Raw genomic sequence first — 16,615 nt, 5'->3', positions numbered from 1 at the left:
CTGAATGACACAGAGCCTAGGACATTCTGTATTTCAGACAGGCGTTGCGGGGGGAATGGGGAAAGAACGAAGGGGAGAGGGTGTGTCTTATCATTTAGGATTTTGGGTGACAGAGTACAGGACACAGGCCTGCTTATCATTCCACAGCGAGACAGAAGAACAGCTCGTCCAGTCTGGAAGCCTGGTCTCATTAGAGCGAAAGATAGAAAGACCTACGGTACAGAACCGTGTTTTCTAACTGCGGGAGGTCTGAAGGAACAGTAAACGCAGTGATGGTCGTTGTACTGTAACTCACTGCATATGATAAGGTCTTTATCTTATGAAAGCACTGCTCTAGTACACTCACTGCATGTCTCACCTGAGCTGGCTCTTCCAACTCTGTCTTCCACTGTCTTTAGAGAACTTGCTTAGTAGAGCCTAAAATTGGAAATGGGCAAATCAGAGCCACTGGGTCTCTCAACGGTCTGGGTTTACGGGCACAAAAGCCCAGATCCACTCCGACACACCCCTGCACAGAAATCAGCCTGTGTTTGTGTGTGTCCGTGTGAATCAGTACAGTGTGAGTTTTAAAAACAATCATGTCATTTTCTTTTTACTTTGATAGCTGTATTGCGTAAACATGATTACAACCTCTAAGAGCTGACATTTTCTCTATGGTGTGCTCAAAAGGGCCGATCTACAGCTACCTCATCAACATGGACAGTTTGGCCAACATGAATGCCTCGCTGAACCCTGTGTGAATGACCCATGAACAGATGATTTCTAAGCCGGTGGTCCTCCAACTGGAGATTGATTTAGACTATGGTACATCCCTGAGGCGTGTGTGTGTTTGAATGTGTATCTGGAGATTGATTGAGTGAGTGTGTGAGAGGCCCAGAGAAGACCCTGTGGCCTGACCTCATCCTAATTGCTAATCCCTCAGCATCAGGGAGCCTCGCACCACTGTCCACACCAGAGCCTGAAAACTCTCACCCGTCACATACACATACACTCACTGCTTTCCCTGCAGAAGATTTAACACGAAGGCGCGAAACAGGTGAATCCAGTTCTATCATGATCAATCATCTTCCATGTTAGGAGCCTCATATGACTTTGGACCCGTGAATGTTCTGTACAATGACTAAGATGAATATGCTGTACCATGACAAAGATGAATATGCTGTACCATGACTAAGATGCAAATAGAGTCTGAACAGCAGAGCAAATATAGCTTTACTAAAACCAGTTCAATGTCACAGTTGTCTTCTCTCCATCTGCTGTTGTCTGTCATTTGTGTGTTCACCCTCCACAATGCCTCCAATAAAGCTTCTAATTCTGTCGAGTCTGCAGTCTGTGACTGGGTGCTATTCATCAATAGCCCAGCTCAGTCCACATTCGGATGACTAGATAAATGTTGATCACAACACCAATTCTCTTTAGCAGTGTTGACTTCAGCCGCCCTCTGGATAACAGCATTGGTGACAGCTCATGTGAAACGCCTTGTCCCTCACTGGAAACATGACCGCAAAGTACTGCAAAAGATTCACCAGTGGATGGCTGTTTAATTATGTAGTCGACTACAAACCACTTTTGATGTGTTCATGTGTCGAAAGTCAGCTTATCTTAGAGTAGCTTAGCGTCAGAGAAAGGAAGTATACCAACACTCTCCTTCCACATTGAGCACACAGGAAATGGGTTCCTGTCCATATTTGCATTGTTCGATTGTATTGCACATTGATTACCTTGTGAATCCTTCCTCTCTGCGCGAGGAAAGGTTAATTAAGCTGCACTAGTGTTCTCCGCTCACAGAACAAAATGCTCTCCTCTATACCGCCTGTCTGTCAACTGACGAGCTTTCAATAGAGAGTGTCGGAACCTCTTGAGCAGATGCTTAATAAAAGTGTAAGCCTCATCCAGACAATTGAATTAATGATCTACAAAATATTAACTTTCACACACTTTTACACTCTTCGCGGAAAAGAAAAAAAAGCAAATGACGCGGAATTCATTCATTTGGGTTTACTAAACAAAGCTGTGAGGGATTCTTTCCAGAAGAGATGCAGTTTGTGGAATAACATCTCCTCAGAGACTGCAGTAAATTGCCGTGAACTAATTGGTCATTGAATGATAGCTCATCTATTATCTGGAGTTTCAGATCAATGCAACGTGGCTCCTTAATCATCTTCTTAATCAAACTAAAGGAGCAACGTGGGTGCATGTAAATGTCAGTCACTGCTCATTTCATATGTCTTCTCTCCTTTTCTATCTCTCTCTGTCGCTGTCTCTCCACCAAGTCCCATTGAGTAAAACCTAAAAAAAAAACTGTCCCACAATGATGACATCACTTCACAGGGAAACCATGTGTGAACACTCACAAAGGTAAAGAAGGACAAAATCCTGCTTGTAAGTTGTAACGTGCTGACTCCAGCAAAAGACGAGACATTCAGCAGTGTTGACATGTACCCCTCCCCCTTGCATGTCAGTGTTGACAGGCGTCTGCCTGTGACGCAGGGATATCATTTGCCACACCCACATTGCCTCACTTTGAATCACATCTCCATGACCTTCATACACTCCACTCCAATTAAATGTACTTCAATAAAAGTTGGATTGTTCTCATTTTTGGGAGAGTTGACTGTAGGCAGCATCCTCTTAATAACAGTATTGATCTCCTCCAAACATGTGTTAGATTTGTTTCTGGAAGGAACAACAGTCTATTGGAGGGATGGAGCAGTTTGTCTCACAGCTAGTGAGCAAAATTGCACTGATGGGGATTTCATTAGAACAAGACACTCAGCTTGAACTGTGTGGGACTGGCCAGTGGAAACACAGGACCAGAACGGTTTCAAAAATCCTTCTGTCCCCATAACATCCTTCCGGTCATTCTGCTTGCTCCTCTCTTCTTATCGTTCTGTTTTTCAAGACATGCTGGGAAGGTAGTTGCCTTCTTTCTTGGTGATGAATGCAGGGGGATGGAAGATACTCAGTTCCTCCAGTAGAAAAATGGATGGTCCATGACACTCTCTGCCTCTTTACACTCGACCATTTTCCAGCCCCAGATGTCTAATGAGTGTGTGTGTCACATTGGTGCCTTTCTGCTAGGCACTCTGCCATCACTACTTGGCCCACGGCACAGACATGGATGCCAGTCCAGAAAGGAGGGGAGAACACACAAAACAAGATGAGAGAACATTTAATACAGACATACAGGGTTTCAGAAACAATGTGAGGCAAAAGCATCCAGATAGCCCCTAAAGATAACAACAGATTAATAAAATATAACTCCAGAAGTACCATAGCAATGAGAGTGCTGTGAGTCCCGACTTCTAGGGCAGCCCTTTCGCTCCCTGACTCAGACAAACTCAGAACAGGACAGCATGGGAACTCGGAGGAAGAGATCATTCCACCCTCTTTCTGACCTCCTGATGGATAAAACGTCTAGACAAGCGAAGGCAGCACAGTGAAGTCCAGTCATGTAACACTACTCCGACAAAAGTTCAGTAACAGAGAGCCTTTGTCTGGCAGTGGACACACCTCTCCAGCTCCAGAAGTTGATGATGAAGTAAAGGGTTTGGGGGTGTCATCAAGGTACACTCCGCTGTGAGATATAACCAATCACAGAGTTGGACTACTTGTTATATAAAGCATTAGTACTGTATTACTGGCTGGTATTGAGAGCAATATTTTTTGGATCCACACTACAGATGTAGCAGATGGCATTGTCAAATTTTAAGCATTTTTTGCCATACATAGCCTATCTGGGGAAATATCTAGAACACTTTTGAATGTCGCTTCCACATATTTTTCCACCTGTCTTCTTACAGTATTAAAGTCATCAGAGCAGTGACAATGGCTTTCTGTCTATAAGCTTCACTACCTGTTACCTGTTAGCTGAACTGTGTCATGGGAAATCAGCTCTGTCTGTACTGAAATAGGTCAGAACACGGCCTATCTTGATACTGTTACTTCCTACTTATATATACTGAAATCTTCTTCCTGAGATTTTCATGTTATAAAATTAGCAGACTTCGATTAATAGACAGTTACTGTCCATATTCAGTATGCTTTTGTTCTTGTTGTTGTTTGGAAGGCAATATTCATGTAGTAATAGTTAAAGCAAGGTTGGATTTTGTTCTGTTGCTGTGTAACTCACACAAACAGACACACATGCCGGCACGAGTATACTCTTCCTTGTTAAACAAAATCTGTGAATGAATACATTCCTGAGCTACAAGGCTGAGGTTTTACAGTGCCAGAGAGAAAACAGCTTGGGCAGAAGCTTTTAATGACTCAGTAAAGCATTCACATCTGGCGGAGAAGAGGAGGAGAACAGGGGAGAGGCAAGGATAGAAACGAGCAGAAAGGGGAAGGAAAGACAACCAGCCATCCCCAAAGAACTGTGGTGAGTTTAAACCTCAGGGTGCGTGACAAGGAGTGTTGGGAGAGGGGAAATGACGAGCGACAGAGACAGCAAAAAATAAAGGAAGCAATTGGACAAAACCGGAGAGGGAAAGAGGTTTAAGAGAGGAAAAAATGAAGAGAGAGAAAAAATGACAGAGCTTAGGGTGTGACAAAAGAGAATCCAACAAACCAAAGATGGGATTTGACTTGATTTGATCACTGTGTATTCTCTCTCCTGCCCATTTCCCAGGCAAAGGGTGCATGTCCATCAGCCACACCACAAAACATCAGTTGACACCATCTCCTTTTGTCAGTTGGCTGGTTGACATCAAGGTTAAATAGGTTAACCAGGGGGCAATTTATATCTCCCCCTCCCCCCTTTCAGTTTTGCAGTGTTTACTGTCTTGTTTCCGAGACAGGACCTGTTTTCCTTCCCACAGTGTTGTGCTATCAGGAAATTCCATCCCTCCATCCCTCCAGCCCTCCATTCCTCCATCCCTCCATCCCTCCATCCCTCCATCCCTCCATTCCTCCATTCCTCCATCCCTCCATCCCTCCAGCCCTCCATTCCTCCATCCCTCCAGCCCTCCATCCCTCCAGCCCTCCATTCCTCCATCCCTCCATCCCTCCATCCCTCCATTCCTCCATTCCTCCATCCCTCCATCCCTCCAGCCCTCCAGCCCTCCATCCCTCCAGCCCTCCATCCCTCCATCCCTCCATTCCTCCAGCCCTCCATCCCTCCAGCCCTCCATTCCTCCATCCCTCCATCCCTCCATCCCTCCATTCCTCCATCCCTCCATCCCTCCAGCCCTCCAGCCCTCCATCACTTGTCTACTTTATGGAGAACACCAGGACCTTCACTGCTCAGAGGAAGTTCCTCTCTAGTAACTGCGGACCTCAGGGCATCTACCGTCTTTAAACAGCGCCTTGCACCTGTCTTTCCCCTCACCTGTCTGATTTAAGGACAGACACACAGACAGCCAGGACGGACAGGGTCCCATTATTCCTGCCAATCACTCAGCAATCCTTTTTTTCTCGCGGGCACCTGGCCGAGGTGTCACTAAGGCAGAGACCCCCTTCCATTACCTGGCTGTCAGAGTGATTGTGCTCTCATATCAGGATGCATGTGCAGCCTGTCATGTCCAGGCTGGGGCTTGTCACTGCAAATCTGCCACCAGACACAAACACCAGGCTGAGGCTAGGAGGTGACAGCATCATCTACTCACAGTGAAAGTGATTTAACACCTCTATGTGACACTATAAAATACAAGCTATCATAGCAAAGTGCATGAGTGATCAGAGGCCTCAAGTCACTGTTTTAGAACCAACTAACCTCTTGGGAACAGAGAACCAGCCAGTTATGACAGTGTATGCCTCAGTCTCTGTGGTTCTCTATCTATTACAGCTTGGACCCAGTTCACAAGATGTGCACTGAATAAAAGCCCACACTTACCTCATCGAAAAAGAAATCTCAGCCATGAACAATAATAAAGCGACCCATTAAAGATGTTTATGTCCTAAATAATAAAGAAGAATTGTGCTCAAAATATTTAATGAGGCAGTTTGGAAAACGAGATCATAAGATTTAAGGGATAAGGGTTCTAAGCTCCCTCACAGAGGGCAGTATGCAAGCATATTCATTTTTTGATGAAATAACAAATGACAGTTTGAAAAGGTAAAACATGATGAGCTGAGGTGCTGCTTTATCTCCGTCTGAACATGGTGGAAAAATTACTGTTCTTGGAGTTCATACTGAACATGAAGGATTATCAGTATGTGAACAAAGCATCATATCTTCCAGAGACTGTTTAGTTCACGTATCAATCATAGACAAGTATTTGTTCACCAATTTATTTCTCCATTTGTCCGTTTGACCTGTTCAACTCTTATCTGACAAATGTGTCCACTTTTCAGTATCTATCTGGTGCTTGATTTCTCCATTATGTTTGTGTCTGTGTGTTTGTGGTCTCAGGAGGCTGTGGTGTAAGAAAGCTGGGGGGGGGGGGGGGGGGGGGCATTTTCCAACCCAAGCTCAGGGTCATAGTTCAGGGTCAGAGTTCAAGGCAGTGACATGCTCGGGTATCGAGCTCTCGCTTCGTGTTAAATCAGCTGTCTCCTTTTGGCCCACACATCTAACCAACCAGGGAAAGAAGGAGGAGAAAGACAAGAGTGGCCTTTTCTTTACTGCTTGGAAATCTCCGGAACGCTTGCAGAGTCACGCGCAGCACTTTGTCGAACACAGTGAATATAATATCCCATAAAAACTGACTGTGCCAGCTCAGGTGTCTCACCTACACACACCATGTCTGGAGCTACAGTAGGAGGGGGCCAAAATACCCACACTGCAATTTGGTTTATCACCTCGGTATGATACTATAAAATAGGCAGTCGTGACAAAGTGGATGGATTGGCAATGAGAGGGATTAGTGAGGCCCCAAAGTACCTGCTCAACCACCTCTGGGCTGATAATGAAAGTTCCCCTCGAGATTGAAACACAGCAACAAGGAGGAGAGAGAGTATTATTTACTTATTGTACAAATCTTTAAATGCAATTAGCGATGTGACTAAAAATGAGAACCGGCAGCCATGATTCCTTAGCATGTATTAATTTACGTGGTTCTTAAATTTGAAGAATTTGAAGTTCTTCCATTTTGCCCCCCTGCAAAACCCCAGCAGAGACCGAAAGGCCCTTCCGAGAGAGAGACAGAGACAGAGAGAGAAATCATGAAGAAAGAGAGTCCAGTCCTCCAGCCTGTGTCCTCAGCTGTGGAGCAACCCAGTCCTCCAGACTCCTCCAGCCTCCAGCTCATTAAAAACACATCCCCTCTCCCCTACAGAGAACAGCAGGAGTGGCCGATCATTAGGCCTCTCCATCTAATCACATGTGACACAGGAACGTTAACTCAGGAAACCGGGCAAAGGGAAAGCAGAACTCCTAATCACATTCACATAGCGAGCCAAGGAACCGAACCGTGGACTGGAACCACCACTCTAACACCCCGGGGTGTGGATCACAGAGTGTGGGGAACAATGGAGAAGAAGACGAGAGGATCAGAAGTGGTGAAGTTAATGTTCATTTTCTATGTAACTGTGGATTTGATTTTTGTCAGAATGTTCTCCAGAGACAGAGGGACAAATAGGTTATATCTGAGGTTCTCTTCTATACGTTTCTCATTGATGCCTACATGATTACAGCGATGTCACCTAGATCTTATCCTCTTAAGAGGAACCTTAGGAAAGGCCTCTTCACCGCATCACTTTTTGACCATTCAGATTCTTCCTCTCATCTTCTTATCTATCCTTATATCCATATCACTCTCATTTCTAAAGATCATCCAAAAATAACCCACCCATCCCTTCTGTTTATCTCTCATGCACTATCAATACCTGGCAGCTGTGAAGTGTTTAATAATATATCTAACACACACTCACTCACACACACACGCTCACAGACACACACTAACTCACAGACCTGCACACACACTCAGTCAATGCCACCATGGGGGCTCAACCTTTTAACAAGCCATGTGGATTCATCTATTCAGTTTGTTATGTTGAACAATAGCAGCAATCATTTGGCAACAATAAAACTTGATGTTCCTCTACAATATTAGATGCATGCTGTTCCACTAAGTCACATAGAAAACTGCTTCAAGAAAAATAACTCATAACTTCCACCTTACATGCAGCCCCACATCTGGCAAGTGAAAAAACCCTGCACAGCAGGGAACCTGCTGTCAATATCCCCCCTTCCCACAAAAATATATTAAAAATAAATGTTTTAATATTCACAAAACTTCACTTGGCTTAGCAAATTATGTCAAATAATTCATTGTTGTTTATTCTCATCACAGCTTGTTCGATTTCTGAGCCAGAGTCAATGAGTTCGACGTGCAGCGCATCCATCACAGCTCCAGACAGCCCTGTAGAGTGATGCCTGCCTGCTCCACAACACAAGCTGTACTTCAAACTCAGGATCACAAAAAAAAACTAAGATGAGGAATTGATGAACCGGCTGCTAGTCTTTATTTGTGGAATTCTTGAATCGGTGGCAGGAGTGTTGAGTTGGCATTGAGCGAGTCCCTGACTGGGATTAAGCAAAATGCATTGGTAACTGTGCGACCTCACCCATCTGGGGAAGCGAATCCCCAAAGTGGGAGTGTGTGTGTGTGTGTGGGGGGGGGGGGAGCCAGACACTTAATCAATACCTGGCACCCCACACCTTAGCCAGACACTCATGTCCCCCAGGCCTCGACAGCTCCACCAGCCTGTTAAGAGACAGCACAGACCCCCCGTCCCTCCAGGGAGACAGGGGAACTTTTCCATCGCCACCAGGTCCCGGTGATATTTGTGGGGGACAGGGTGTGTGTGACGTCATGTCTACCACCCGCCACAACCCTTCTTTGGGCCGAGGATCCAGCCATGAGCGGGACACAGCGGAACAAACAAACCACTCTAATGAAACTGCCATCATTAATTCACTCAGCATCCAATTACTGTCATCTGGGGTAACTTGCACAAAAGCTGGTTAATGAGAGTCAATTACACTATTGTGAAGAAATGAGCATGTGGAGCCCCACCTGAGAACCTTGCTGTCACATCAACTTCAAATAGAGGCCCACCCAGAGTACCAGAGGAAACCCATGTTTACCAGAGCAAAGACAAATATAAACGTGTCTATGGTAGCCACAGGTCTTGGAGTTAGACCCCTGGAATTCCCTGAGCAGCAGCAACCATCCACAGCCCCGAGGGAAATACTAGATGGGACCTAACTCTTTAGGAGGATGAACACACAAGTTGAGACATTAAGTGCTCTGGTTCTCAGGTGTTGAGTCACACTGAGTACAAGACTAGAGACTAGACTGGTCAGCCAGGTGTCTGCCAGGAAGAAAAATACAATCTGTAGTTCAGAAGGGACTATGAGTAAGCCTTCCTCTAACTTCACCCAGGCATATTCAAATTCATTCTGTCAGGTAATGTAGAGGTTAACAGGTCATTCTTTAACCATAAAGCAGCCTTTGAAGATTCCTGTCCTCGTTTCTAACCACCACACAGTCAGGTCCAATGAGATAAAACACATCAGACACTGACTAATTCCAAAATTACAATGGCAAGTTATTGTACAACCTATTGTTGAACTAGCATGTCAAATGAAATTTTGCTCATTAAACAGAAAAAATCTGTGGCGTCTGAATCACTGTGTGTGAAATGCTGGGAAGGAAGATGGGGGCTACTGTTATTGTCCAGCTGTACGTCTCTCTGTGAAATACAATGAATTGGCAGGCTGGCTGCAGGGCATTCCACTGAATTAAAACAGCCTCTGCAAGTCTCCGGTTACCTGAGTAGAACTGCCAACGGCTACAATACGTCCTCTCACAGACACAAGGCTACCATTCCCCTTTGTTGTCGGCAGTCTGTGTGAGTTCAGCTCCAAAATCGCTTGCAGCCAGACACAGCTACAGAGACACCTGAAAACTTAAAGTTAAAAGCAACCAGACACACTTCACCAGAAACCCTTGTTGATTCCCATCACAGTCGTGCTACCCCGTTAGATATTCAGCCCCCAGTGAGTCATAAAGAATGTTCCGCCAGGTAAGCATAACGACCTCAGATATCCTTACAAAATAATCACTGGGTCTCTGAGGGGAGTAAGGAGAAATATCTGATGGTCTCTGAAGTCTTAGAGATTTCCATCCTTTTGTCTCTACAGATACAGTCTAAACTCAAAGTTAGTATTCAGAGGAAATCTCTCTTCCTGTGTAACCACAGTGGGAGGAGCTCCACACTCTCCAGACTTAGTCTCCACTGGGACATGACAGCTGGAAGACAGCAGGTGTCTGACAGCTGACCCAGAACCAGCCAGCAAGTCAGTCAGTCAGCCGGTCTGTCAGTCAGATCTCAGTTCCTCCAAATACTGCTGTCTCTTTCACAATCAATGGTAATTTTCCTTTCAGAACTCATTCTCTCCAGTTCTGGATGACTCACAAGTGCGGGGGTATATCTCTCTGTGGCTTGTCATGACTAACAACAATAGTGTACCAAGACTCACCAACGCAAGAGATTGTCTTTTTAAATCAAAACCTTGAGTTAATCCCTCTATTCTAACCCGAAGGTCGATACTCACAACATTTGGAAACAAACAAAGTCCCATGAAGTTGAGTTGAGCTGTCAGTGTGCCGTCGCTGCAGTGCCTGGTTGTTACATGTCAGGAGGAGTTTGGAGTGGAGGTAATGAGAGAGACACATGGACCTGGACACACTCCTTATGTCCCAGAGACCAAACAGAAACAAAGACTGGGCTGTTGGAGACAGAGGGGGAGACTGAGAGCTAGATATGTAGAGTGAATATGTAGAGAAGCCAGGAATCAGCTTCAGTGCTTGCTTGAACTTGTTTGCAGGTTTAAAAAACATTTTTACCCGTGACACAGTAAAGAGATGACAGCAGACAGCAGGCACGTTTGTAAGCTGCTGTAAGCAAGAAGATGACATGATTCCAGCAGTGATGATAACGCCACATGAATGTGAGACTGTGGACATCTTATGAAGCTTCTGGAAACAAAGCCTCTTAAACACGTCTGTATTTTTACTGGCAGCCTGCATCCAATGTCACAATGAGAGAGAAAATAAATAGAGAGGTTGAAAGGAATGTTGGATTGGTGGGTTTGAAGCAATAAGCATAATATGCATATTGTAAAATCCAGGTTGAGTTTGGGGCTGTGTAGCTCCTGTTCATTTGTACAGGAAACTACTGAAGACACAGAAGATCAAACAAAATACAGAGCAAAGGGAGATCACAAGATACATGAATACAAACCATAACTAAAGAAATACTATTCTCCTCATCTCTCCTTTTCTCGCTCTCTCTTTTTATTTTGCCTTACCTTTTATCATTGTTTTCTGTTTCTGTCTCTCTTGTCTTCTTTATTACAGACACAAACATACACATGCATGCAGATGGACGTGTAGCAACATGTTGTCAGCCCCACTGAGTGACACAGCCTGGTCTGGGACAAAGGTTGCTTCCGCCCACCTGGCTGTGGTGTCAGGCCTGTTGAAGGCAGGGTGTGTGTGTGTGTGTGTGTCAGGGGTTAACTTTTCTCCAGCTTGTCTGAAAGATTCCTTGGCCCCCCACCTGGACAGACTCCCAGACAGTCTTCATCGCCAACTGGTGTCTCACACACACACCATACGACACCAACCTCTGGCATCTCATACAAAACATATGAAATCCCTAAACTGTCAGGTGTAGTGGATGACACCTTGTGATAGTCCAGAGTCTATTCCCTGGATGTGAGGGCAGCCAGGGATGGAACATTTTCTCCAAATACCCAATCTACTGTTTGATCATCACACACTCTCCCCTGCAGGCAAAAAGGAAGCTGAAAATGCTCCAACTTCAAAAACACAATTGATCTTTTTCTCTTTTTGGACTCTCCTACTCACCTCTGCCCAGCTGGACAGTCAGCCGGACTCCAGATAATACAGCAACTTGGGTACGGACACTGTCCACACGGTTATCAAATCAGATCTTCCCCACTTGGCAAGAGCTCAGGAGTTATGTGAATGCATGGAGAATGAAAATACCTTTCCCTTTCTCTCTCCATCCCTCTCACATAGATAACACTACACTCCCCCCTCCCTCCCTCTCTCTCACATAGAAAACCCTGCAATCAGTTAAGCTCCTTCACATGTAAGTCCCTCAAGAAAAAAAGCCATCTCCAATCTTCAGTGTGTGCTCCTTTGACAGACCCTAATAATCACTTAAGTTCCTAAGTGATTTTAATCTAATAAACACAACCCTAGAAGAGAAAGCCCCCGCCCCCCTCCTAAAGCAGAGGCTGGTAGAGGCTCAGTGACCCTGCTGAATCAAAAACTGCAGGTGGAGGAGAAAGGTCTTTAGGCTCACGTGAAAGACAATAGCGGGGTGGATAAAGAGCAGCTTAACTGTGCTGGCTTTCATTAACTAGCGGCCTCGTCTCTTTGTCTCTGGGGCTATTGAACCCTCTACTCTGCCCCTGCCCCCTGCCCAATGCACCCCCCCTACTCATACCCTTTCCACACACACACACACACACACATACACACACACACAGTTGGGTCCTCCACAGAGTGAAGGGGTGGACACAGGATGACAAGTTCCAGGGTGTGACTAACGTGAGAGCTTGGTGGCTGCCGTGTGCCCCCCCACCCCCAACTACCCCCACCTCTCATCCCCGCATGGGAGGGGGGCAAGACAATGTTCTGCCGCACCACCGCTCCCCCGCCCCCTCCCGCTCCCCCGCCCCCCTCCACAGACCATCATCCAGCCCCCGTCATCCATTCATGGCAGCTTCTTTCAGCAGGTCATTCAGACAGCCAATAAAGAGGCCGGCTCCTTCTGTGCGTTATAGAATGTGCAGTGTCAGAAGGAGGGGGGGTAGCGGATTCCAAGAAGGCTCACACACTGACCGTAAGCCCCTCCTCTCCCCTCCCTAAACTCAGCTGAACCTCTTCCCCTCTGTGGAGAACAGACAGGCCTCTTTGTGAAGCAGGCCTCTGATGATAACCTGCCTAGTCATGAAGGAGAACCAAACTGGGACAGAGAGAAAGCAGACTATCTTAGTCATGAAGGGCAAACCGTTTGAAGGTGAGTCTAACAAGCTGTGCATTGAGCATACAGTTTGTGTCTGGGTACATACATACGTGAACTGTATCTTGGTCTTGGTGAGTTAGTGTGAGTGTGTGTGTGTGTGTGTGTGTACAGTGTTCATGTGCAGAGTGTGCAGCGTGTGCACCTGTGTGTGTCCGCATACAGTCCAGTACCGAGGCGGCTCCTGCCATTTTGATCGATGGAGAACTGGCCCACACGACCATCGCCAGGCTATCAGCACCTGTCCATGTTAACCCTCTGTCTACCACAAAACCCATCCAGCCCAGTGCGGCTCAGCCCAGAATAACACAGCCTCAGTCACTGCACACCGTGGTACAGTCTCCAACACAGACATAGCTGTCCATGACTCAGTGGCATTCCACAGAAAACCACAACCCCTAGCACATTAGCAGCCCCAAACACAGCAGTTTTAAACCCGACCTCACCGCTCCACAGGGCCAGCAGGGAGAAGGAGAGAGCGTGGTGACGTCGCCTGTCTCTCGCTTGGAGGCACAATCGGAGTGAAAAATGAACCGAGCCTGCTGCTGACGTCAGCCATAGATGGTCACAAAGAATGGAGTAGGGGTAGATTGGGAGCGTTTAGATCACCGGATGTTTTCGCCCAGATGTACACAACAGCCAGTCTAACTGATAACTATGAGGACAGGCACGTATGTGAGGTGTGTGTATGCCCGTGTATGCCCACCATACACATCTGCATACTATACTGTTATGCAATGTCACACACACATACTCAAACAAATACACACACACATCTGGCTGTAGGTAGTGAGACAATCTCATCTCTCCCCATCTCCAAATCCTTTACGGCTGTGGGTCCCAGTCAATGAGAGAGCCAGTGACAGTCTTTGTGCGAGCGAGTGCTTCACCAGACCAACCAATCCCAGAGGTGCCTGCAGACTGGAGATCCTCACCTCTATGTGCTGGTGAGAACACACCCCCATGGGAGCCAAACGAGAGGACACACTCCCCCTCTTCACCCAGACCCAAAATAGTGCACGTCGTAACCATGACGAGGAAAGCACTTCACCTAGAAGATGGAATCTAAAAATATTGTCCCACATACGGCTCCGGGGAGGGGGGGTCATCCTCTCTATGCGGAACTCGGAGTTCATCACATCCACCGACAAGGACAGGGACCTCCAGATAGTCTTGGAGTTAACTCTCTCATACATGGGATTGGAGGTCTGAGAACTTTAAAACAGAATACTGATGGTTGGAATTATGGCACTTTCATATGTAAACCTATTGTAGGACCTACTGGTTGGAGCAGCATGATCATGCCAGTCCTCCTAACCTGAACAGTGTGGTGATGGACTGGCAGGTGGAGCAGCAGAACCAGGATCTGTCCTGTAACATGAGCTCTTTATTATCCTCTCACAGCACTGTCACTGGCTGATCCACTGCTTGCCAAGTGAGATGGATTAGGTCCATAAAGAGAGACAAAGTACCTGTCAATAGCGCAGTAAAGATAACAAAATGCGTGAGTGTGTGTGTGTCTGTGGGCGTGCCTAATTATTTTTCTCTCTTTCGCCGTCTCTGTCTTTCCTCCCTCTCTGCCGAACTGGCTGTGTTTATTCCCTCTAATCAAATACAGTACTACATACTCCAAACGCTCCAAACACCTTGGCCCCGTCTAACACATACACACACATCATTTTACAATCCCTGTCACAGAGTCCATTTCTTGAAACATTATGCCATATGACATTACATTTCCCCCACCGATCCTCCTAGAAACAAGACCAGGATTATGAAGACACAACCCATGTTGGCATGATGTTCTCCAGGTGTCACAGAACCAGTCTGGAGCAAGTCCAGAACCCTAAGAAAACATGGAACCACTCACTGGAACCCAGGGAGGGTAGAATGGAGTCCCTGATGGCAGTGCCTGTGAACAGGGCTGACACATCATCAGCATGTGAACAAATATACTTCTCCCTCTTCAACCACCCCCTATCCCCAGACCCTCCCCCCCTACCCTCTCTATCTCTCCCTCTTTGCTTCTAAAACGGTGGTTATTCATTGCTATGTTTCTGAGTGTTGAATTTCAAGACTGGACACTCCCAGACTGGCACAAGATGTTCTGGGTCAACACTCTTAGAGGAAAGCAACTCTCTCCTACCTGCTTCTTATCTCTCTCCCTACCTCCTTCTCCATTGGGGCTGATCTGGCATCAAATAAGACCAGAGTCCTGCAGACAGCAGTTGCATTGGGCTCCTCAGGCACTGCTTGGCCAGATTCAATCTTGTTCATTCTCATTCATAATATTTACTGTAACTCAACATGAAGGATTTTTGTATCATCCAGGTGTAGCAAATTGACAGAATACCACAGTGTGCAACGGTCTCTTAAGAACATATCCATGATTAATAGATAACCTTTGACAATGGGCGTGAGCCTGATTTATAAAAGGAAACTAAATCTCGACATGAATGTGTACTGTACAAAATGACTTAAACAACTTCGAATATAACTTGTTTGCAACACTATATATTTACTGAGAATGTTTAAACGAACTGTTTTGGGGCAACCTATCCACTGCTGGAATAAAAGAGAAAGACAATAGCACCTAGTAGGCATCCGTTGCCCACCCGAGAATGCTTTCCATCTCTCCAATTTAATGCGCGCGCAACTGCTCACACAAAAACACGAGAGGATGCATGGGAGCGCCCGCACACACATGTTCGAATACTCCTATCCAATATGAACCTTGCCCTTACTTCCAAATGTCATTGCAAATATTGTAAATACATTGGCCTCCATTTCACTGTAGGATTATCTGGTAGTTACCGCATGCTTTTGGATGCACCTGATGTGGTCCACCAATACAAATAATCAAAGAATGTTACGCGTTTAATCCCAAGCATGATGAAAACAAAATGATCATTTTACTTTACGCGACGGGTGAAATGGCTGTTTAGACCGTGAGCCTGTGACATCACATAAAGAGTAGACTAATTTGGTTTTCTGTTAGGAATCGGAGTTGTTTTCTAACTGTCGTGCCTACTTTAGGATGTACAATAGATAATAATGAGCGTAAAAGATAAGTCCACATGACAAGACACGGTTTATTTGTTCACTACCCTGTTTTTAAATTGTATGGATAATTTGTGTAGGTCTTGGAACCATCAAGATTTTGGGTCTTACCGCTTGTTGTTATCTCCCCTCGGGTCGTTTGAAGCGCATTTCCAAGACAGTGTAAAACTAAAACAACTCCAACAATAAGGTCGAATGTCTTCACACCCGCCATATCCGAGGTCCACTGGTATTGGTTATGTCCCCTTTATATGGATATTTGTTTTTCATACACAAATTGTTTTCACGTTGACTCCGTAACTGTGCCTCTCCAGGAGCCAGTGTTTCCACAGCGAGACCTGTCTGTTCCGCTCGCTCTAACAGGAACAGCGGACGTTCGGTGGTGTTTGTTTGTATGTGTTTGTGTGCGTGCTTGCTTGTGCGGGGTATGCGAGAGTGCGCGCATACGCTCGTCCAAACAAGTCCCAGTTCACAATCCAAAAAAGCAACACAGTTCAAAATATTGGGGTCATACAAGCTCCGCGGCGTAACCTACAAAGATCTCATT

General features: G+C 45.9%; 1 protein-coding gene across 1 annotated transcript in view; it reads right to left on the bottom strand.

Moving 5' to 3' along the window:
- Positions 1-16,615, bottom strand: part of plxdc2b (plexin domain containing 2b) — a 55,860-nt gene extending 39,245 nt beyond the window's left edge. The window contains exon 1 of the mRNA XM_084702546.1: positions 16,180-16,615. Coding sequence (XP_084558672.1) covers positions 16,180-16,282 — 103 coding nt within the window. The 5' untranslated portion in view covers positions 16,283-16,615. The remainder of the gene's footprint in view (positions 1-16,179) is intronic.

The sequence above is a fragment of the Hypomesus nipponensis genome, chromosome 8 (assembly GCF_054491055.1).
Source record: "Hypomesus nipponensis isolate SF chromosome 8, ASM5449105v1, whole genome shotgun sequence".
Classification (NCBI taxonomy): domain Eukaryota; kingdom Metazoa; phylum Chordata; class Actinopteri; order Osmeriformes; family Osmeridae; genus Hypomesus; species Hypomesus nipponensis.
The sequence above is the reverse complement of the archived record's forward strand: the minus strand, read 5'-3'. Positions and strand labels throughout refer to the sequence as shown.